Source organism: Micropterus salmoides, unplaced genomic scaffold, assembly GCF_014851395.1.
Source record: "Micropterus salmoides isolate LMB-PRFRI ecotype aquatic unplaced genomic scaffold, ASM1485139v1 Ms_hic_scaffold_2840, whole genome shotgun sequence".
NCBI classification, from domain to species: domain Eukaryota; kingdom Metazoa; phylum Chordata; class Actinopteri; order Centrarchiformes; family Centrarchidae; genus Micropterus; species Micropterus salmoides.
The window spans coordinates 2,676-25,000 of record NW_024042085.1 but is presented as its reverse complement, the minus strand read 5'-3'; the positions used below and the strand labels follow the sequence as shown (position 1 = coordinate 25,000).

At 39.8% G+C, this 22,325-nt stretch overlaps 1 protein-coding gene and 1 long non-coding RNA gene across 5 annotated transcripts; both read left to right on the top strand.

Annotated features, from left to right (window-relative positions):
- The first annotated feature begins 6 nt into the window (after nt 1–6).
- Nucleotides 7–3,407, top strand: LOC119882022. Of its 2 annotated transcripts, XR_005440447.1 has the most exons (3): nt 7–445; nt 2,218–2,484; nt 3,172–3,407. It is a non-coding gene; the product is annotated as an uncharacterized LOC119882022 (long non-coding RNA). The 2 variants fall into 2 exon arrangements; XR_005440446.1 differs by lacking the exon at nt 7–445 and having other exon boundaries at nt 456–2,484.
- Nucleotides 3,408–5,694: 2,287 nt separating this feature from the next.
- Nucleotides 5,695–21,570, top strand: LOC119882021 (butyrophilin subfamily 1 member A1-like). 3 transcript variants are annotated; one of them, XR_005440445.1, is made up of 6 exons: nt 5,695–6,120; nt 8,986–9,324; nt 14,715–14,993; nt 15,484–15,612; nt 18,638–18,887; nt 20,182–21,570. XR_005440445.1 is itself a non-coding variant. In XM_038692036.1 (5 exons), exons 1-5 carry the CDS (start codon nt 6,045–6,047, stop codon nt 15,793–15,795), a joined length of 849 nt encoding a protein of 282 aa, XP_038547964.1. In that variant the 5' UTR covers nt 5,695–6,044; the 3' UTR covers nt 15,796–16,131. The 3 variants fall into 3 exon arrangements, 2 of the variants coding, with proteins under 2 accessions (XP_038547964.1, XP_038547965.1); XM_038692036.1 differs by lacking the exons at nt 18,638–18,887; nt 20,182–21,570 and adding an exon at nt 15,770–16,131; XM_038692037.1 differs by lacking the exons at nt 18,638–18,887; nt 20,182–21,570 and adding an exon at nt 15,765–15,844.
- Nucleotides 21,571–22,325: the final 755 nt, after the last annotated feature.

Genomic DNA, 22,325 nt, shown 5'->3' with positions numbered 1-22,325 from the left:
GAGCATCGGATGCAGCGGTGTGAAGCACGCCGCCACTGGACACTAGAGCGGTGGAGACGTGTTCTCTGGAGTGACAAATCACGCTTCTCTATCTCGTAATCAGATGGGCGAGTCTGGGTTTGGCGGTTGCCAGGGGAACGGTACTTGCCTGACTGCATTATGCCAGGTGTAAAGTATGGTGGAGGGGGCATCATGGTGTGGGGTTGTTTTTCAGGCGTTGGACTCGGCCCCTTAGTTCCAGTGACAGGAACTGTTAATGCTTCAGCACACCAAGACATTTTGAACAATTTCATGTCCCCAACTTTGTGGAAACAGTTTGAGGACGGCCCCTTCCTGTTCCAACATGATTATGCACCAGTGCACAAAGCGAGGTCCATAAAGACCTGGATGAACAGTTAATCTATTTTGTTCATCAAGATCTCCAGCTGTCCTTTCAGGTTTTTAGGTATTATTATTATTATTTATTATTATTATTATCCATCTTGGGTAAATTAAACTAGTCTGACTTGCAGTCATGATCACTCAATCATGACTGGACCAAAATTGTCACGACACACACAGTTGGAAGAAAAAAAGGTGTAATGTGATTAAAAAAAAAATAGGCCTACAGCTCACGCTAACTTTAAATACAGTGTTTCCCACATAGACTTTACTTGGGCGAGTCATCCTAACATATTGGTGACCCAGTTTAGCATTTTGCTGGGAAACACAGAGATGTTATTTGGCATTACGTTACAGCATGTGGACATGGTGGAGATTTTACATTATGAAGGAAAAGTGAACGCATCAGTGCAGGGAGGGACGGAACTGTGACACGAGACCGTTGACGTTTCAGTCTCTGTTTCAGTGTCTGTTTCAGTGTCTGTTTCAGAACCGTTACACCCCTGCTTGTAGTCTTCTGCTGCTAGTTTTCCTGCCTTTCAATCAATGCTCTGTGCAACAGAGTGAATAAGCAAACAGGAAATTGGTAAATAGAGTTCTGGCAAATCAGTTTCACCAGCTGAACTATGTTTTGATAGATTCTGACGCATCTTGTCATCAAGTCACTAGATGATGATCTAAACATGCAGCTCTCTCATTAAATACGTGGCTTAAATACTTTTCTGTGTGAATCAGCCTCTGCTCATGTTTCCCCGACTCTATTTTAAATATTAACAAATGATTCCACAAATAGTCTAATAACACATGACTAGTTAATAACATCACATTCACTGTGCATGAATTCATATTCTAATTTTGTTAACTAATGTTCTCGTTCAGACCTCACCTTTAGAGACCGATCAGGAGAAATCACAATTTTAAACTCCACATCTGTGGTGTGTCCTCAGTATCTTTAAAACATTTGATGCAGTATCTTCATGTTGACTAATCACTACAGATGTACAGAAGGTCAGTCCAGAAGTTGACAATATATATTAATGCATCTGATAATAACGAGATCAATATCTAATTTTGAGAAAAAATATTTGTTGATCAGATATCTATTAGCCATCTCTCTGACAAGACAGATGAGGAGAAATCGTTGGTGCTTCCAGATTTTGATGTTACTGATCTCTGCATCAGCTGATTCTAGGACAAAAAAAAAGTCTACTCTGATCTACTTGATGATGATCTGAACCAGAAAGATTACAAATGGCTCCAAGATTATTTCTGTTACCATGTGAAGTACACTTAGACTCATGCTGTATCCTCAGAGGGGAAATTTCCTGTAGCCACCAGCAACACTGTTAGACTGATCACTTGAAGCTGATATAACATCTGAAGATGTTCTGTTGGCTTGGTTCATTATGATAAAGGACAATGTTTTCATTAAATTGTTGGTGTTCTGTCAAACATCTTGAATATCACCCAGCTCTAAGGTGACTAAGTTGTAGCACAGACATTGCAGATGTAGAGATCAGAGACATTAAAATCAAGACTCTCCACTAGTTTCTCCTGATGTGTCTTTAAGGTCGGACTCTGTGGGTCACGATGTAAACGGCACATCAGCCTTTTAAATACTTGGTGAAACTGTGTTCAGACAGACTGTAGCACTGCAGTAACGGATCACAGAAATCAGCCAGCTGCTTAGACTGTAATCTCACTCCCTGCATAAATTCCCTATTTGAATTTAACTTCATAAATGCTAAATATATATAATGATACTTTTGTATAGGACTGCAACTAACAATTGTTTCTGTAACTGTTTGTATTGTTTTCTTATTACTGTGTTCACAGGTGCAGCTGCAGAGCCGTCCATCACGATAGTTAATATCACAGAGTTTGGGGTCCTGCTGCAGTGTGAAGTTCGAGGTGCTTTTCCAAAACCTACAGTAGAGTGGCAGGACAGTGCTGGAAACAAACTTCCTGCTGAGGAGCCACAGGTCTCAGAAAGAGAAGGCAGTTTCTACATCATCCTCCAAACTACTGTGAAGAAGACCGTCCACTGTGTAGTCGAGCAGGAGGACATCGGCCATACGATCAGTACTAACATCACTGTGCCAGGTGAGATTCATCTTAGTGGTTTTATCTGCAAATAGTTTTAGATGTTCATCTGGTGTTTTAAATGTTTAAAATGTTTAAAATTTAAATGTTCATAGCTTTTAGGAGCATGGCCACCATAGCTGTTTTGTGTAGGTAATAATCAGTGTGCTGGACATGGTCTGCAAATAAGTCTGACATCCGACCAATTCATTTTCAAGCCATTACATGTTTAGCTCAGCCGGGACTCCCGATGGGAGAGTTGTTTGTTCGATCCCAACATCCTGCAGATTTTTTCTTCTCCCTTGTTAAACAAATTCATTATAATGAAACTTTTGCACATGCTCAGAATAAAGCATGTTCAGCATTTGATCCGCATTAATAAACCAAAGGATGCTTATTTTCATTTGCCTGAAGAAATTCAGGGGACTCTAATTACACGTACACTGGCAGCTTTTTCAGAGGTGTGTCAAGCAGGCCAGAGACTCTTGTGAATGTCCTTCAGGACTTGTCAAAGTAAAAGCTCTCAATAAACGACAGAAAGCATTGCTGCAAAAACGAGTAGCTGTCATGACAGATCTTTTTCAGCACCAGCCACTTTCTATTTATCTATTTATTTATTATTTTTAGGCTATCAAAGCAATCTGGCTGCAGGCCAGATATTATTGCTGTACATCTGAGTGTGACTCTAGGTTTTGTTGTGTGTTTCAGAGAAACTGTTTGAGGACACATACAGCAGAGGGGAGGTCATAGGATGGTTTTTTAGTGGATTCTTTTTGGCAGCTCTAACTGTTGCTGCAGTTCTAACTTGGCTGAACTGCTGCAAGAACTTGCTATAAAGTTCATCAAAGCACGCTGTTATAAAGGTGAGTTTAGATAATGGATTGTATCAACATATCCATGATGTGCAGACATCAATCCCGTTGCAATGAATTGAAAGAAGACGCTGGCGTCAGTAAAAAACGGTTTTGGTGGACACGGGCCTTACTGAGAAGAGATCAATAAAGATTTTACAAGTTTCACAAAGGCTGTTCATTTCAGGGATTTTATCATTTCGTGTTTATTCTCTCCCTCTGTATGCAACCTCATCCCATTATTGCATGTTACTAACACAACTTCTCCCCTTTCTGGTAGTTTTGTGCTTTCTCGTCCCTCTTCTCTCTCCTCCTATCACTTCCTGCAGGTTTTCTGGCTCTGGAGCTGTGGAGTCTGGATCTGTGGTTTCGGGTCACCTGCTGCCCCCGTGTTCCTGCTCGACACCCTCTGCTGCAACAACTTGTTACTAGTCCTATTGTTGTTATAATCATTAACATTACGATTTTTATTAAAATTACGATTGTTATAATTAACATTACGATTATTATCTGCATCATTATTCATTCAGTCTATAGCATCATCACTTTACTGTCTGTACCTCTGTGTGTATTTTGTGTAGTCTCTCTCTCTCATTAGCTTTATTGGCTTGAATGTGTAAATGTGTTTCCTCCCTGGTGTGAAAAGTTCTTTGGGCAGCTAAACATGGGACGGGACTGAACTTTTGTTTTTTGTTATTGGAGTAGACTAGCGGACTGGCCCCCAGGAGCACCGGGAGATTTCCTGGTGGCCTGAGGGCCGTTTTGGCTTCCTGTTAATTGTCTACTTGACCACCAATACAGAAAACGTTTTTACTCCACGCATCAGGCCCGTCTAGGCCTTTTCAGACGGGGAGCGACTCTCTGCCTGCGTACTCTCTTGGATCCGCTGGGTCTCTCTGAGCTCCTCATGTGAACAGACAGGCAGACAGCGCTCTATCTTCTGTGCGCTACTGAATCGCTGCTGGTTTTATTTTTTCTTCAGTTTTTTGTCGGCTGAAGGAGCTTTTTGGACTTTTGTATTACTGACTCTGATCGTTAAAGCTTATGTTCAGTGAACGTGTGAAGTGTTTAATGCTTTTGATATGACTGATGCTTGAAAAATAAAATAATTTAACATTAGAGCAAACTCTGTATATTTTATTCTCTAATAGCTTTTTGTGTCTAGCCTTGTACGTTTGTATATTTCTATGATTGGTTTCTCAGGTGTTTGTGAGGGTGCAGCCACAGCACCTTGAAAACTCAGTGTTCAGACAGGCTACTTGTTGGTCAAACGTTTGTATCTTGTAATGTGAATAACTTTCTTCCCAGGTGAACATAGTGCACAAACCTATACCAAGTTCAGTACCTAGTAGGTGTAGTTTTAACTTTTTTTTTACCAAGCTCATTGAACTTTAAATTAGATATTATGTCCTAAAACACGTCTGTATGGGATCTTTCACTTATCAAAGTTGTGCAGCCTGCAGTTTAATATGTTTGAAACAGTTTCAGACGTCACAAGTGAATCCAGGATCTGTGACTGTTCTTCTCTGAACCCGCATGAAGCCATCAGACCTGGTTTCTGTGTTAAATATCAGGTTTGTTTGCTTCGATTAGCTGCTGCTCAGGTTTATTTCTGAACTCTGGCTGATAGTCACTGACTCCTGATCAGTAATTAATTGTTCTTATGTGTAATAAATCAGACAGCAGGGTGGAAATACCAGTAAAAGTTTAAGTTTTAAGTTCAAGAGTGTCAGAGGTAGTAGGGTAGCTGGTAGACACAGGAGAGAGGAAACTGTGTTGACAAGGTTAATATTAGGGCACTGAAGAAAACACTGAAGATGGTAGAAACACCAGACTGTCTGTAAGTGTTTCAAACATGTGTTGAAGGGCAGGTCGCAAATGTATTTTCTAGGGGTGCAGGAATTCACATTTAAAGGATTACTGAGCATGTCAACAGCCGTACAACATTGATAAGGTTCAGCTGTGGACTGTAGCACCACGCCCCACTGGGCTGCGGTCCAAACCTTTGTAAGTCCATGTTTGTATTTATTCTATTGAAAGTCTTTGTGGTCCAAAGTTAGTCATTAGTGTTAACCCTCTACTGCACACATTTTTATGGTACATGAAAAAAATATATTCCACATCATTTCTTGGTTCATTTTGGAATATTTTTATTGATAAAACTGTTTTGTGAAAATAATTTGTTTATTTTCATAAAACGTAGAAATGACAGGGTGGGAAATGACAAGATGGACAATGGCTTTAATGGGTGAACTAGAAGACAACACATCATTTATTAAACAACAGGAAACCTTTAAGCGTTATAAAGAATGATTTTTGGAAACACTTTAGTATTACATAAGTTTAAAAAAAAACAACACAGTTTACAACAATATGGCCCTGCAATAAAAAATCTTCAGATCACTGACAAAAAGACATCATGCCCCTAACTTTTTTTTAGTATTATTAATTAATAGTGGTTTTGACTTGGTAAAAAAACAAACCTGGAAGTCCGTTGCAGAACATTGCGCAAGTGAACATGTAGAATTGAACTCGACCCAGGAAACATGTCGTAGTTTATCCTTAACTGTCGCATCAGCGCTGTCGTGGTAAACAACAACAACAACCAAAAAACTCTTCAGCGTCGAAATACGGACGACTCTTCAAGTAAATTGCCCTTTTAAAGTGTTCAAGAGCTTTTTACTGTCCGTTTATTGGGACATTTAACTAGCTTGAAGATATTTCACCAACATGTCGACAGCTTGGGAGTTCCTCTTCTTCTGTTTCTGTCTGCTGACTGCGTTTGGAATAACGTTAACACCAAACGGTAAGAAAGCAAATGACCACTACTTAGTACGTACCAAGCCAAATGAATAGTGACAGTCACATAATAATATTAAATTACTGCTGTAAAACCATCACAATAAAGTGCGTCACAACCTCTCAGTAACGGTATTTAACCGCGGTTAGTTAGTTTTAAGTTGGATATTCGACAGCCTTTCAGCCAGGATCCAGTGACTGCTTCTAACTCAGCTGTTGGTATAAGTATAAGTTAAGTTAGCTCACCTCTGATGGCTCGCATTTAACCACCGGGGGTCAGTTTAGGGACCATCAATAAATTACTATTGTTAAAACAGTGTTTGGTGAAAATCACCATTTATTTTTATAGCTTCCATGTCATGTGATTCAGGGACTCCAAACCAATCCCGAATTGTAGTAGTCACTAGGCAAATAAGACACTCATCTTCATATTATATTTGAGTGCATATTTCATTTTATCTGAATATTTATTAATATTTATTGGGAAAAAATGATTTGTTTTCAATAGCTTCCATGTCATGTGATTCAGGGACTCCAAACCAATCCCGAATTGTAGTACTACACTAGGCAAATAAAACACTCATCTTCATATTAGATTTGAGTGCATATTTAATTTTATCTGAATTTTTATTAATATTTATTGGGGAAAAAATGGTTTGTTGTCAATAGCTTCCTTGTTATGTGATCCAAGGACACCAAACCAATTCCGAATTTTAGTATTACACTAGGCAAATGAGACACACCTCTTCTTATGAGATTTGAGTGCATATTTGAATTTATATTAATTTAGTAATAATTTATGGAAAATAATGCTTTATTTTTCAATAACTTCTATGTCATGTGACCCTAGGACTCCAAACCAGTGCCGAATTGTAGTTTTAAACTAGGCAAATGAGACATACCTCTTCATTTTAGATTTGAGTGCATATTGTGTTTTATATTAATATTTATTGATATTTTATGGGGGAAAGAAGCTTTATTTCCAATAGCTTCCATGTCATGTGATCCAAGGACACCAAACCAATCCCGAATTGTAGTGTTACACTAGGCAAATGAGTCACACCTCTTCTTATGAGATTTGAGTGCATATTTGAATTTATATTAATTTATTAATAATTTATGGAAAAAAATGCTTTATTTTTCAAAAGCTTCTATGTCATGTGACCCTAGGACTCCAAACCAGTGCCGAATTGTAGTGGTACACTAGGCAAATGCGACACACATCTTCATATTAGATTTGAGTGCATATTCTAATTTATATTAATATTTATTAATATTTAAGGCGAAAAAAATCTTTTTTTCAATAGCTTCTATGGCATGTGATTCAGGGACTCCAAACCAATCCCGAATTGTAGTACTACACTAGCAGTGTGATTATAAGTGTGACCACTAACTAACGTGTTTATTGTTGTGAACCTACGTAATCATTGGTTGATAAAGTTATGAATATGAATATTTGGAAATATGAATTCATAAACTCTCGTTTCTGGGGCACCACCTGAAATTCCGTTTGCCTAAGGCCTTCAGGAGACCTTAGGTATGATTTTTAATAATCACACAATTATGTACTTAGTTAGTAATTGTCTCATATCAAAGTCGAGAATCCTCCGTCCAGTGACCTTGATTTAAACAGTACACACGCACAGTTCCTGTTATTAAGGTCAAATTTATTAACTAACTAAAGTGAATACACAGTGAGGTTAAATATATCAAAGAAATAAAACAATGATAATGATTAAACAAACAGAATGCAATCAATAAGAATGATGGAGTTCAATGTGAATTTAGTTGGTCTATTGTGAAAGGATTTGAGTCTAAGAGAGAAAAAGAACTAATGAACGCAAGTTTGATAAAAACTAAATTAAATTTGGCTAGGAGTTTTAGGCTAAAATGAATAAGGATTAAAATAAAGGACGTCGTCTCGACCACAGAATGTAGTTTGTTTTAGCCTTACTGCCTCTCGTTTCTCAGTTTTTCCACCGTCTGGCAAAAGCACACTGTGGGCTTAGCTTGTTTGTGTGGTCAGGGCCTGCGTGGCTCCTGAGATTTCTGTGTCTTAACTTTAATATGTTCTATTAATCAAATACCTTCCACAATCAAACCTTAAATGTCATAAACACACCGTTCTTAGTTTTTATGCATTTGATAAAAGGAAAGGAAATTATTGTCAGTCGTTAAACATAATAGTTAAAACATTTCGTAGGGATCACAGCCGATGAAAGAGCATCTTAACTAAGTACTTCCTGGATAATATTGGCTGTTAAACGTCCTTACTTAGAGAATATAAGCAAGTTATACGAACATGGCTTCAGATTACAAACAATAAAATACAGAGTGATACATTAAAAGCACAAGGAGAGGCATTAAAACAATGACATGTAATACTTATTTTGTTTTATTTAATTCCTCTGGGTGGGTGGGGGCGGGCGCTGGTTCCATGAGGGGCCAAAGGATTCTCTGATTATTTACTTATAGTGAACTCAATCCTTGGTTCAGAAGCTAAGAAAACTGGTTGTTTAACACATGATAATATTTCTGTATCATATAATTTCTGTGGGAGTATATAAAAGGTGCATTAGTTACACAAATTAAATGCAGAAAGGACAGCTTATTTATGGTTTCCAACATAGACTTTAACAAGAACATGGTAATAATACTACTCAAACTGAAGTGGCCAGAACTACTAAGTAACTTAACAAAGATAATTGGATAATATCTGGATTAATGAGATAAAATAATCAAACCCACACTGGCTGGTTCACTACATTATAAACTGGTGTTTCATTGAGGTGACATGTAAATGTGTTATCTGATGTTCTGTCTGAACCTGATGGATTTGAACATAATAACTAAAATAAACTTCTTCTTTCAGGGTCGGGTGTCGTCAGAGTGGTTGTGAAAGAAGGGAGTGACGCCATTTTACCCTGTTCCCTCAGCACCAAGGAGAACGCTGAGTCAAAGCTCTTTGACTGGAAGAAAGATGGTCGGAAGGAGGTTTTCTTTTATGATGCAGGCCTTCATTACAACAACGGCCGTCCAGGTCAAGATCAGCAGTTCAAAGGTCGCGTCTCACATTTTCAAGATGAGCTAAAGTACGGCAACGCCTCCATCAAGATCAGAAATACGAAGGTGACCGACAGTGGAGACTACAGCTGTGATTTTCCACGTCTTCAGCCAAGACAGATATTCCACATTCAGCTTGTTGTTGTTGGTGAGTGTTTTCATTAGTCTACGACCTTTTTTTCCCTGATTGAACAAGACGATAACGAGCCGGCGACAATGTACTTAAACACTGACTAACTATCTTAATATGCACTATTGTTGATGAATAATGACGACACTAAAGTTTAATTCATAAAATAAAATCTCTCTTTCTTTTTGTCAGTGTAAGGAGGAGACAAAATATTACAGGCCATATTTTCTCAGTCCAGATGGAGGGTTTTTTTGGGACGGGGCTTAATGTGGATCGTTTGGTTCGTTTTGGTTGTTGTATGTGCGGAACGTTTTACTCTGCACACATGTCCTCACAAAAACTGATGCAAGATGTCACAGTGTCGGTTAGTTTTGTCCAGGTCATCATAATCTACAGTAGATAACAGCAGAACGAAGCATGCACTGTCACAGCGTTAGCGGATTTTGAACACCTGCAGCCTCTCCTGCAATCATAATCTACAGTAGATGACAGTTGAACAAGGCGAAACATCTGCAGCCTCTTCCTGCATTTAATACTCCCACTCAAGGATCTAACCACAGTGAGCTTGTTTCTGTGTTCATGACTACAGTTCACTGCTTGTAAGTAAAGACAAGGCACATCTAGGTAAAAAGAAAATGATCAAGAATGATTACTTATTAATACTGATTAAGGATAATAAAAAGATTAAAATGATTAAGAATGATTCATTTATACAACAAGAGGGACGGCAGAACACAGAGTTTATAAACAAAAACACAAAAAGCACTACAGAGCGCAATCCAGAGGCGGCCATCCTCCGCAGTGCCATCATAACAACCAGACCCTGATCTATTCTTTCACTCTGTCTTCTGGGGTGATCGGGTTCTTATCCTCTTCACCTCTCTGCTGCCTTGTTGAGGAAATCTTTCTCAGCAGCCCAGCCAGGCCTTTCGCCTCCTGTGGTGGTGTTGGTGGTAGAGGTGCTGCTTTGTGGTTCCTTCCTGACTTGTGGAGGTTCCAGCTTCAAGGTCTCCCGGACAAAGCTGCCAACAATTGCAGCTACAGGGTCATCTGAAAAGGTCATTTTGAAGTGGGGACATGGCTCTTTTGCCTTCTCTGTGTATCTGTTAAGGTCTTCTTTCATCACCCTTTTCATCTCCTTGGTCAGAGATGGCTTCTCATCCTTTTCCACAAGAACATCACGGGTAAAGTACCACTTTAAGATAGGGGCTGGAAGGTTCCAAGTGTTGCTGGCCTTTTTAACAACGGGTGATGTCGTCCTTCTCTCTGAGGCTTTTGAGATGACAATGTTCAAATTATGGCCAAAGCACCCAAGCCACAGATCTGGGAAGTCTTCAAATGCATCATTTTTGGTGCGTTGTCAATGATTATTAAGTATTTCTTGTTTTTCCCCCACTCTTCCAGCATATTTTCAAAAAACTTTCATATGTTGTGAGCAAAGTGATCTTGTAGGAAGAACTGTGTTTCCAGGGAGCTTGAACTCAGTTGCCAGTCTGGGTGAAGTAGTGGATAGTGAAGCTGAAGTAAGACTGATCATCCAGCATGTTCACTGGTCCAGAGGTCAATAGCTGCAGCAAATCATGTGGCTTGAGCCACACTTTGTCCAACATCTGCTTTAACCTATTTACTGTTTTGTCTTGGAAAAGAATGTTTGTAATGGCACATAGTAGTGAGGCACAGCAACGTTCATCAGCCTCACAAAGCCAGGCCCCTTAACACCTTTAACTGACATCATGTCCTTTGCAATGTGAAAGGAAATGGCTGCTGTGAGGTCTGGAGCTTTTTTTAGATTGGGTGGATAAGCAGCCTGTCTTTTAAATGCATGCTCAATTCTTATCTGTGTCACTGTAGGTGAGAGCAAGGAAGGACGTTTTGGTTGGTCTGCTGCATGCCCACTCTGCACACAAGGAAATAACAAATGCTAGTTGTTGTTGTTGCCCATTTATACTCATGTGTATGGGTAGCCTTCGGTGTAGGCTACGCACGTAGATGTTGGTTTCGTAGATGTTGGTTTCGGTTTATTGAGTTGTTTGAGAGGCTGCGTCATTAACAAGCAAGCGGCTAATTTCTTCCCACAGGTTTTCTGCAGGATAGTGTCCATATGCTGCTCCAACACACCACGTGGGTCTGACGGAGACTACTCTCGTTTGGGCTCCTCCTCCAAAGCTTGACCTGACCTAGCTTTAGGGTTGCCAACTGTCCCGTATTAGCCGGGACGCCCCTTAGTTTAATCGAGTTGTCCCATAGGCTACATGACCTCTCTTGTCCCGTTTTTTGACTAGGCCTACTACGCTCAGGGTGCGAACGACGGGGGAGCCAGGGGGAGCTCAGCTTAATAAGACATCAGCTCCCCTAAAAGCATGATTTGTGATATTTTGGGGGGTCTCTAAAATATTGACAGCTGCTTTATTGACATTAATCATGCGGAGCATCAGACTTCAGCCAGCCAGAGGGAACGATCACCGACCGTCCGCAGCGGGCCGGTTGCTCCATTATCTCCTGTCCCTGGTTCCCCCCTACTCCGTCTTCGGTCCGGGTTTTACTAGTACAACCGACGTGCTGTGAAAGAATATTACGCATGATCCATGGACTACTGCAGCTGGGGGCTCCCCGCAGCGTCACGCAACTTTCTAAATTCTTCCCTTCCTTATTATTATTATTATAAGACAAACATGTGTGGTACAAGACAAACGTGTGGTACAAGACAAACGTGTGAAACAAGACAAATGTGTGAAACAAGACAAATGTGTGAAACAAAAAAAACATGCGTGAAACAAAAAACGTGTGAAACAAGACAAACATGTCTAATACTTTCACAGTCAGCCCAGGCCTACATGCTTGCAGCTATAATGATTCAGCAGTGAGAATCCCAGTCTGCCCCCCCTAACGCAGAAACGTATTTTTCTGTGTCTTATGGAGTGTGCTGCTGAAGTTACTTGACTTTTATGAAGATAGTGATGAAACTGCAAATGTTATTCATCAAGTTCTGATGAACTGGCTGAAAAAGCATGAACTGGAAGTCACATCACATGTAGATAGCCTGTGTTCTTTTCACTTTGTCATACGTACATGAAAGGGATAGCCTTTTCTAACCTACTGTGCAAGTGTTTATTAGACAAATAGTACAGGTAACAGGTAGGCTAGTGGTTTAATTAAAGGCACCTGCTGTAAATAACTATTATTAAACCTACCAAATATTTAATTAAGAGATTAGCTATCATTGTGACAAATTGCTTAAAACAATACACTGTATATTCACACAAAAAATGACTCGAGACACAAACACACACTAAGTTCACTCTGATCTTTAGTCCAGCAGCTCAGCTTCTACAGACTATTTCACTGATTCAAACAGAAACATTAAAATTTCCTGTTAACATGTGACTGTCCGTACACTTAGACCCGTGCTGTTTCCTTAGAGGCACCTGCAGTGAAACGTCCTGTAGCCACCAGCAACACATAGATATTGTCCTGTCAAACTTCTCTGATATTACCCAGCTCTAAGGTGACTAATGTTGTAGCACACACATTGCAGATGTAGAGATCAGTGACATCAAAATCAATCTCACCACTAGTTTACCCTGTCTGTGTTTTAAGGTCAGACTCTAAGGTCCGATGTAAAAGTGACGAGAAAGCACAGGAAATAAAGTTAGTAACATGCATTAATTGGGTTGCGGTTGCTCTGCAACTGGTGTGCAGTGGAGCAGTACATGGCTGCTCACTTGATTAATAAATAGACCATGACCACATCAGTATAGTCTGGTTGTTATAAAAGTTCTTTGGATGTATAAAACCTCCGCCGCTTTAGCTGCTTCTAAGCTACTTAGATCGTTAATACAAATATTAATGTTTAAACTTGCTGTACATCATTAGATCGTTCAGATTCTCCCCAATTCAACGGTTCAGTTCATTTTACGGAAACAAGAAGCCTGAAAGTCTAATTCTACAACAAGAGTTGAGACAAAAAAAGTGGCGACTCCCGTTACCTTTGAAGCGCTTGTTAAGTCCGAATGTGTCACTTCCTTGATTATTTATATTCTTAAAGGCTCGTGCAGACTACGCAACTTTCACACTACACAACTTGAAGTCGTCGTGGCGTTCACACTACTGGTCTCCAAACCACGTTTTTGTCAAGAAAACACACTTGAAATGACGTGAACCTAAACACGAAACAGCTGTTGTTTGTTATTATAAAGACAAAGAATCTGGGTGAAAGAATGGATCAGCACACGCAGGTAGCAGTGATCGTCTGAGCTACAGAGAGAGCTGGAGGGGAGTTACAAGTGTTTTGCGGTGAAACAGTAGCTGCCTGCTCTGCCAGCTGCCTGCTCTCATTGGCTGGATGTGGACGTCGAGTCGGCCGACTCCTCCAGATATTTGGCATGTTAGGATACCTGGCAGACGTCGGCGATGAGTCAGTGATGTGTTGGGGATCCGTTTTGACGCGTCCCTGTGTAGTTGTCACGTAACGACTGCCGACCGCTGACTGGCTTCTGATTTACCCCCGATCACAGCCTGAGGGTCGCCGGGCTCGGCGAGCGGCAAATCGGGCTAAAAATCGTGTAGTGTGAACTAGGCTTTATTCTGTAAGGGTCCACCGATCAAAAGAGTCACAACAGCTTCTCATAAAAATTAATCCTGTCATGTGCAAAAGGAACTAAAGGCCTGTCTCAAATATAGGCAGGGACAATTCAGTGATTTTAACAAATAAATAAAAGTTTTACAGTATTGGCTTTATCAAAGAGGAAAGTCTTAAGCTTACTCTTAAATCTGGAGATGGTGCCTCCTGAACATAAACTGAGACCTGGTTCCACAGGAACCAAGATGCTTTTCCTGTAATTAATTTGTCTATGTTTGTATGAAATCAGTGGCACAAGATATTTCTCAATGACAAAATGTACACACTTTGGGTTGTACATACTTTTGAAACTTTGTGTTTTATATTTAAATTTGACAAAAGATGAATGTACACCTAAACAGTCTGTTACAATTCAATACAACAGCTCTGCTATAAATTCAGCCTTTACAAATTATAATGTTCAGTTTTTGTTGATTTTGTCTGAAACATGTAAATTCAGTTACATGTTTGTTACTGAGCTCATAGTTAAAGGTGCTGTTGTGCTGGACTACGTTATACTGTCCTATATTTACAGACATGAGGCGACGCTTAGTTTCCAGACTTTTGGTAGAAGTTAGAAATGTTTGAAATATCATGTCCTATCTAACAATGCTGGGAGGAGCAACTGAGGCTGATACTGTGCTTTTCTGTTCCTCTGTGTTTTTCTGTTAAACACACTTTAATCCTCATTTACAAGCAGAGAAGAGACAACAAGAAACATCACAGTGTTACATTTATAATCCTGTTATTGTCCTTTTATAGCTGATGTGTCTGTTTACTGTGTTCACAGGAGCATCTCCAGAGCCGTATGTCAAGACACTTAATCAAACGCAGGACGTGGCCCTGCTGCAGTGTGAAGTTCTTGGTGCTTCTTCAAAACCTACAGTAGAGTGGCAGGACAGTGCTGGAAACAAACTTCCTGCTGAGGAGCCACAGGTCTCAGAAAGAGGAGGCAGCTTCTACATCATCCTCCAAACTACTGTGATGAAGACCGACAACTATCGCTGTGTAGCCACACAGGAGGAGATCAGACATCAGATTTATACTGAGATCTACGTGTATATCTGTGGTGAGATTCATCGTAGTGTTATTTTTGTATTTCGATCGCTGTGTTATTAGTTTTCATTTTATTTAGGCTGCAAAAGGGGAAGCACACATGACCAGCAGGTGGTCATAATGTTATGGCTGTTTGGAATAACATGCTGATTGCAAAAAAAAAAAAGATATAAATATGTGTTGATCTGATATATTTTAGGCTAGATCTACAGCTCTATCTGAAAAGACATTGTTTGATCAGTTAAAGCTGATGTAGCATCCGAAAATGTTGTGTTGGCTCGGTACTAAGTTGTAGCACAGACATTGCAGATGTAGAGATCAGTGACGTCAGAATCAAGACTCTCCACTAGTTTCTCCTGATGTGTCTTTAAGGTCGGACTCTGTGGGTCACGATGTAAACGACACATCAGCCTTTTAAACTGTTGGTGAAACTAACCAGTGTGCTGTACATGATATACAGTTTACATTCTGAGTGTGACTCTAGGTTTTGTTGTGTGTTTCAGAGAAACTGTTCAGCAAAGGGGACGTCACACGGTGGTTTTTTGGTGGAATCATTTTGGGAGCTGTAATTGTTGTTGCAGTTCTAGCTTTGCTTGTAGCTACAAAGTTCATCACAGTACGCCGTAATAAAGGTGAGTTTATAAAATGGATTGTATCAACATATTCATCATGTGCAGACATCACAGATACTTAATAGAAACCGTCTCACGTCATGATGGTCTCATTTTCTTAGATATAAGATATTCATTTTTTTTATTAAACTCATTCTTTTTGCCTTTATTGGAGCAGCTGTAGAGAGACAGGGAAACAGGTGAAGAGCCAGGATGACATACACACAGTGCCAAAATTCATTAAAAAAATTCACTGAGCCTTTATTTGTTGATGAGGCCTCTGGTTCTCATTCTGATTGTTTGAAATAAATATAGAAAGTTATAAATACATACATGTTTCTACATTTGGATTTCCTCAAATGTCTGATTAAGTTTTTTTTAAACAGATCTTTGAATATCAGTCACTTCTTTGTAAACTAAAGTCCTGAATATTCTGCCTGTCTGCTGATACTGACCACCATTTAAATGATTTATTTACTTCTGTGAAGTGTATTTATAAAAGCAAACTTCCTGCGCTGTTATGTCCTGATTTTTAAAATTACTGAATACACTTAATAATAAAATAATGTGGTAATAGTTGATAATAAAGAGGTAATAATGAAGTAATACCATGTAATAAGCAAAGTAATAACCAGGTAGTAGCTTGGTAATAACTATCGGTGTATCTGGGCAACTCATCAACGTAATCGATTAACACAACAATTTGCACAACATGCATCACCGCATAGTAACGAAGTGCTGCGCCCGTCAGGGAGAACAAGCTGCAGCTAATAAATCTCGCCATCTAAAGTTGGGGAGTATTTTAGACAGAGACTTAACAGCGTGGTGCATCTTGAGCTCCTTAAATTGCAATGCCTTATCACGGTTTAGTACAACTGCTGTGCACAGTGAAGTCATCCTGAACGTGTGCGAAACAGAGGGACAAAGTGACAGGGCGGCGGGACGGAGGGAGCAGGAGGAGCAGGAGGAGCAGGAGGAGAGTGGAGGTGAAGTTGTTGCTAAGCATGGAGTAGCTCAACCTGTAGGGAGGGAGCGTCATTTACACTGGGGACAGGTAGCCACCACACAAAGTATTTGTTAAAAATGTTCTGAAAAATATCTTGCACCAAGAAATGTTAATTAACAAATAAAAATGCTATGAGAGGTTTATTTGCACAATAAGCCTGTAATGCAGTGTAAATATAGAATAAATCTCTGAGAAAAAGAACAAGCTACTTATTACTGCATTACATTCTATTATATTTTTATATTCTGAATTGTCACCTGCCACCTAAATTTTGTCCTTCCCTTTATAAAAATAAAGACATTTCCACCATAAATGGGTGCAGAAAATGTCTCCAGAAGTCATGCAGGAAATTAAGTGTTTAATACTCAAAATCTTAAGTGGGAGGAGCCCAAGACATCAAACATTTCATCAATATTTTTTAAAAACTAAATTCAAATTAAATAAGCTAATGATCATTAAATGAAAAGGTGCCATATGCACATTAAAAAACACTTGAGGCTACTTCTGTCATGCCTGCATGGTTGTAGACTCAGCTGGGATTACAGTTGATCTACAGGAGAAACATTTGAGAGCAATACAGAACGCCTGAGAGCCTTACTGAATTGTCACCGCAGACATTTCCTCAATAAAGTGGTGCAAAAAAATTCACCAAGTGTTTAAAGCCCAAATTTTTCAGGGGGAGGACCCCCCCGAGTTAATATTATCAGTGTTAATTATTATCAGAAAAAGAGACAGATGTTAGAGTTACTGTGTAGAGGTCATTTACTGTTGCTGTACAGACGTACTTTGGTTAGGCGGCAACGGGAGTGAAAACAGGTGAAAACATGAAAGATTTCTGGGCTGGGCTAAACCCCCAATCTTTCAAGAGCCTGATGTTGATGTTACTGATCTCTACATCTGCTGATTATCAGCTGATTCTGGGACACAAACACACAAAGTTCACTCTGAGATACTTGACGTGGTTCTTTAGTCCAGCAGCTCAGCTTCTACAGACTATTTCACTGATTCAAACAGAAACAGTAAAATGGCTTCAAGTTTATTTCCTGTTAAACGTACACTTAGACCCGTGCTGTGACCTTAATAGGGGTAACGATTCTACAAATCTATGTTCGGTTCAGACCTCGATTTTTGAGCCATGGTTCAGTTTTTGATCACTGAATCATGACTGGACCAAAAGAGTCACGTGACACTCTGCCCTAACTATAAATACAGCGTTTCCCACAATGCTTTTCTGATGTATTAACAGCTCCCAAAGTATATTTGGCGACACATTTTAGCATTTTGCAGAGAAACGCAGAGAGAGATGTTTTCTGGTACAATTTTACATTAAAGAGGGACAGTGAATGCACCAGTGCAGATGTCACTCAGTATCATGTTGTTTTCAATCCTGCTGCTGTGAAAACGGGAACAGAGACACATACAGAGAGAGACAGAGAGAGAGAGAGAGAGAGAGAGAGAGAGAGGCGAAGCAGGCTGGTGGGTTTACAGTAAGAAAGCAGAGGTGATGGTTTGTGTGTAGGAAACACGTGAAGAGACAGGGAGCAGATTCAGTTGGCGAGTAAACACTAAAATAAGATGGAGACTGAAGCAGATTACATTAAATGAAATAATGAAATAACCTACTAGAAAACAAATATGTCATACACCACAAAGGTGACTATGTTGTAGCACACTAGTTGCCGATGTAGAGATCAGTGACTTATTTCTCCTGATGTGTCTTTAAGGTCGGACTCTTTAAAAGGTCGCCTTTTAAACTGTTGTTTAACTGTTAAACTCTATCACTGCACGCTACACATCACAACAAATGTCAGAAAATAGTGAAATATACCCACGGTGACATCGTTAAATATCTTGTTTTGTTCAATGAAGAGTCCAAAACCCAAAGATATTCATTGTACAGTGATAAGTGGGACTAATAGATGAATAGTTAGTAAAATGTTTTCTCTCTCTTCTGCACACTGTACTGAATGTTTTAGAGGGAAGGAATGAAAACTACGTTTCTAGTGCTCTAACTGTTTATATCTATTCTTCATCACTAAGATCACAGGCGCAGCTGCAGAGCCGTCCATCATGATAGTTGATGTCACAGAGTTTGGGGTCCTGCTGCAGTGTGACGTTCTTGGTGCTTTTCCTAAACCTACAGTAGAGTGGCAGGACAGTGCTGGAAACAAACTTCCTGCTGAGGAGCCACAGGTCTCAGAAAGAGGAGGCAGCTTCTACATCACCCTCCAAACTACTGTGAAGAAGACCGAAACAAACCTACGATCAATAGTTAACATCACTGTGCCAGGTGAGATTCATCTTCGTGGTTTTATCTTCAAATAGTTTTGCATGTTCACGGTGTTATTTAAATGTTTTAGGAGCCGCCTCAGTAGTTGTTTTGTGTAGGTAATAACCAGGGTGCAAACTATGGGGGAGCTTAGTTCCTCTTAATAAGACATCAGCTCCCCTAAAAGCATGATTTGTGATATTGCTGTTAAAATATTAACAGCATGCTTTATCGACGTTAATCTCTATATTTCTCTATCATCATGGATGCGGCGCGTCAGACTTCATCTAGTCAGAGGGAACGATCACCGACCGTCCACAGCAGACCAGTTGCTCCGCGATCTCCCGCTGCGGTACACTGCAGCGCCCCACTTCCTCTCTGGTACAGGGTGTGTGTGTCGCTAGTACGCTCATCCCTCTGGCTGGATGAATATTACGCATGATCCACGCACAGCTGGGGGCTCTCCGCAGCGCCAAGCAACTCTCTAAATTCTTCCCTCTCACGGAGAAAAGAAAGAACAGGTCGCAACAGACAGCGACCGTTGATAATAATAATAATAATAACCTAATTACTATAATTATAAGACAAACATGCCTGATACTTTCACAGTCAGCCCCAGGCCTACATGCTTGCAGCTATTAATGATCAGCAAGAAGCTCAGTCTGTTGTTTGGCAGTTGAGTTCAAATATCCTTTTTAAAGGGTAACTTTAGTAAAAGTAGTGTTTTTGTTAATGGAGTCTTGGTGGCTTTGAACAGAACAATATCGGCTGTTTCTGGTTGAACAAAAAGGACCTTACTACAAAAAAAGGTCGATCTCTGTGTGGATCCTTTCCATAATGTTGTCAGACGCTTTTAATAATAATCTGAGCCTGAGTCAGTTTTGTCTTCATTAGTCACACAGACACAAAAACATGGAAAAACAGGTTTAAAAATACTGAAGTTACCCTTCATGTGCAGTTTATTGGCAAATCCGGATGTTCTAAAGATTTAATTGTAAATATCTACAGCCTTAGAAGAGATCTATGTGAAGCATGTTATGGTCAGTTGTTGGTTAGACTTACACAGTTCAAAATACAGATTCCAATAATCACAGTCTGCAGCCTCCTGAACAGTCAACACCACTGACAAGAGATCAGTGGAGATGAAACAAGTTTCACAAAGGCTGTTTTTATTTCAGTTTTTAATCTCAGGTCTCTGCAGCTCAACAATGTTAACAACTGTTTGATTAAGATCACAAAACATTTCTGAACCCTGTATGTTGCTCTGATTAATTTTATCATCGTATCTCATTTGTATTTTCTCCTCTCTCCATAGACTGTAGAAAGAAGTGGATAAAGACACCACGACGTCACCTGCTGGTTTGTGGACTAACGTTTTGGCTCAAATTTGGCATATTGGCCGTCGCCATCTTGGTTGTTTAGAGGGTTGTTTGGGGAGGCGATGGGGCAGTGGACAAGACGCATGCCTGTGGTGTGAGAGACACAGGTCCGATTCTCCACTGTGACATCCACCACTGTGTCCCTGAACAAGACACACAACCCCTCGTCGCTCCAGAGGCGTGCGACCTCTGACATATATAACAAACTAACAAATGTAAGTCGCTTTGGATAAAAGCATCAGCTAAATGTTTACATGTTAGAAACAGAAGTGATCATATTTTCACTCATCAGGAAAGTGTTTACTGAGGTAATAAATCAAGTTGGGTCATTTTCATATAGAGTTCTATACAATCAGACTTCTTCATGCAGTAACTGGAGTGCTGATCTAGTATTCAGGTTTAAGGAGGGTTCCCTCTTGCCTCTTTCACACTGTTGTTAAAACATGATAGCACCTAAATAAAAGGAGGAAGCTACATACATATCCCAACATAACAGAGCTTTAAAAAGAGCGACCTGATAAAAGTATTAGAATTTGATCAAATCCAAATATTTATATCCAACAGGTCAGGGGCTAAAACCAAAAAGAACAGATACCCTAATTAATCAGGTGATTTGTTAAACCAGCAGATCCCAGATCTGGTTCACAGATCTGTAACATGGGCTAAATGCAGTAATGTAATCTGTACCTCAACCATGTAGTGCCTTCAAACTTCTACAAAAGCTTGAGCTGTAGTATAAGATAAACCTCTATTAATCCTTTGTAGAGGAAATTCAGGTTAATGTTTGATACTGTTTTCTTTTGGTTAAAAGTTCTACTAGTCTGAATAAGTTGGTAATAATTGAACCCATCTATCCTATGAGCCCAAAACACAAAGCCTGAAACTTTTTCAGACGCTGCAGGAGGTTTTTTTCTGCAGCTGTTTGTTTGAATGTTTGTGTCACAGGAAAAATAATCAATGAATATTCCTCATTTAGTTTTTTGGTTTCGTCCCCGGTGTGAAACGATCTGTGGGCAGCTAAACGTGGGAGGGGACTGAACTTTTGTTTGTTATTGGAGTTTACTTGTTTTAGAAAGGTATGTAGACTAGCGGACTGGCCCCCAGGAGCACCGGGAGATTTCCTGGTGGCCGTTTTGGCTTCCCGTTAATTGTCTAATTGACCACCAATACAGAAAACGTTTTTACTCCACACATCAGGCCCGTCAAGGCCTTTTCAGCCGGGGAGCGACTCTCTGCCTGCGTACTCTCTTGGATCCGCTGGGTCTCTCTGAGCTCCTCATGTGAACAGACAGGCAGACAGCGCTCTATCTGAATCGCTGCTGGTTTTATTTTTAGAAAAAAAGGTACATTGGCTAGAAATTGAAGGATGGACGTGTTTATTTCTGTTCTGTTTGCGTTGTTGCGTTGGACACCAGAGAGCGAGTCTTCAGTTTTTTGTCGGCTGAAGGAGCTTTTTGGACTTTTGTATTACTGACTCTGATCGTTGAAGCTTATGTTCAGTGAAATGTGAAGTGTTTAATGCTTTTGATATGACTGATGCTTGAAAAATAAAATAATTTAACATTAGAGCAAACTCTGTATATCTTATTCTCTAATAGCTTTTTGTGTCTAGCCTTGTACGTTTGTATATTTCTATGATTGGTTTCTCAGGTGTTTGTGAGGGTGCAGCCACAGCACCTTGAAAACTCAGTGTTCAGACAGGCTACTTGTTGGTCAAACGTTTGTATCTTGTAATGTGAATAACTTTCTTCCCAGGTGAACATAGTGCCAAACCTATACCAAGTTCAGTACCTAGTAGGTGTAGTTTTAACTTTTTTTTTACCAAGCTCATTGAACTTTAAATTAGATATTATGTACTAAAACACGTCTGTATGGGATCTTTACTTATCAAAGTTGTGCAGCCTGCAGTTTAATACGTGTTTGAAACAGTTTCAGACGTCACAAATGAATCCAGGATCTGTGACTGTTCTTCTCTGGACCTCCATGCTGCCATCAGACCTGGTTTCTGTGTTAAATAAGTCTCAATAAAGAAATCCAAGATTTCCAAACCTTTCCATGTCAGATTAAAACCCTTCAGGCA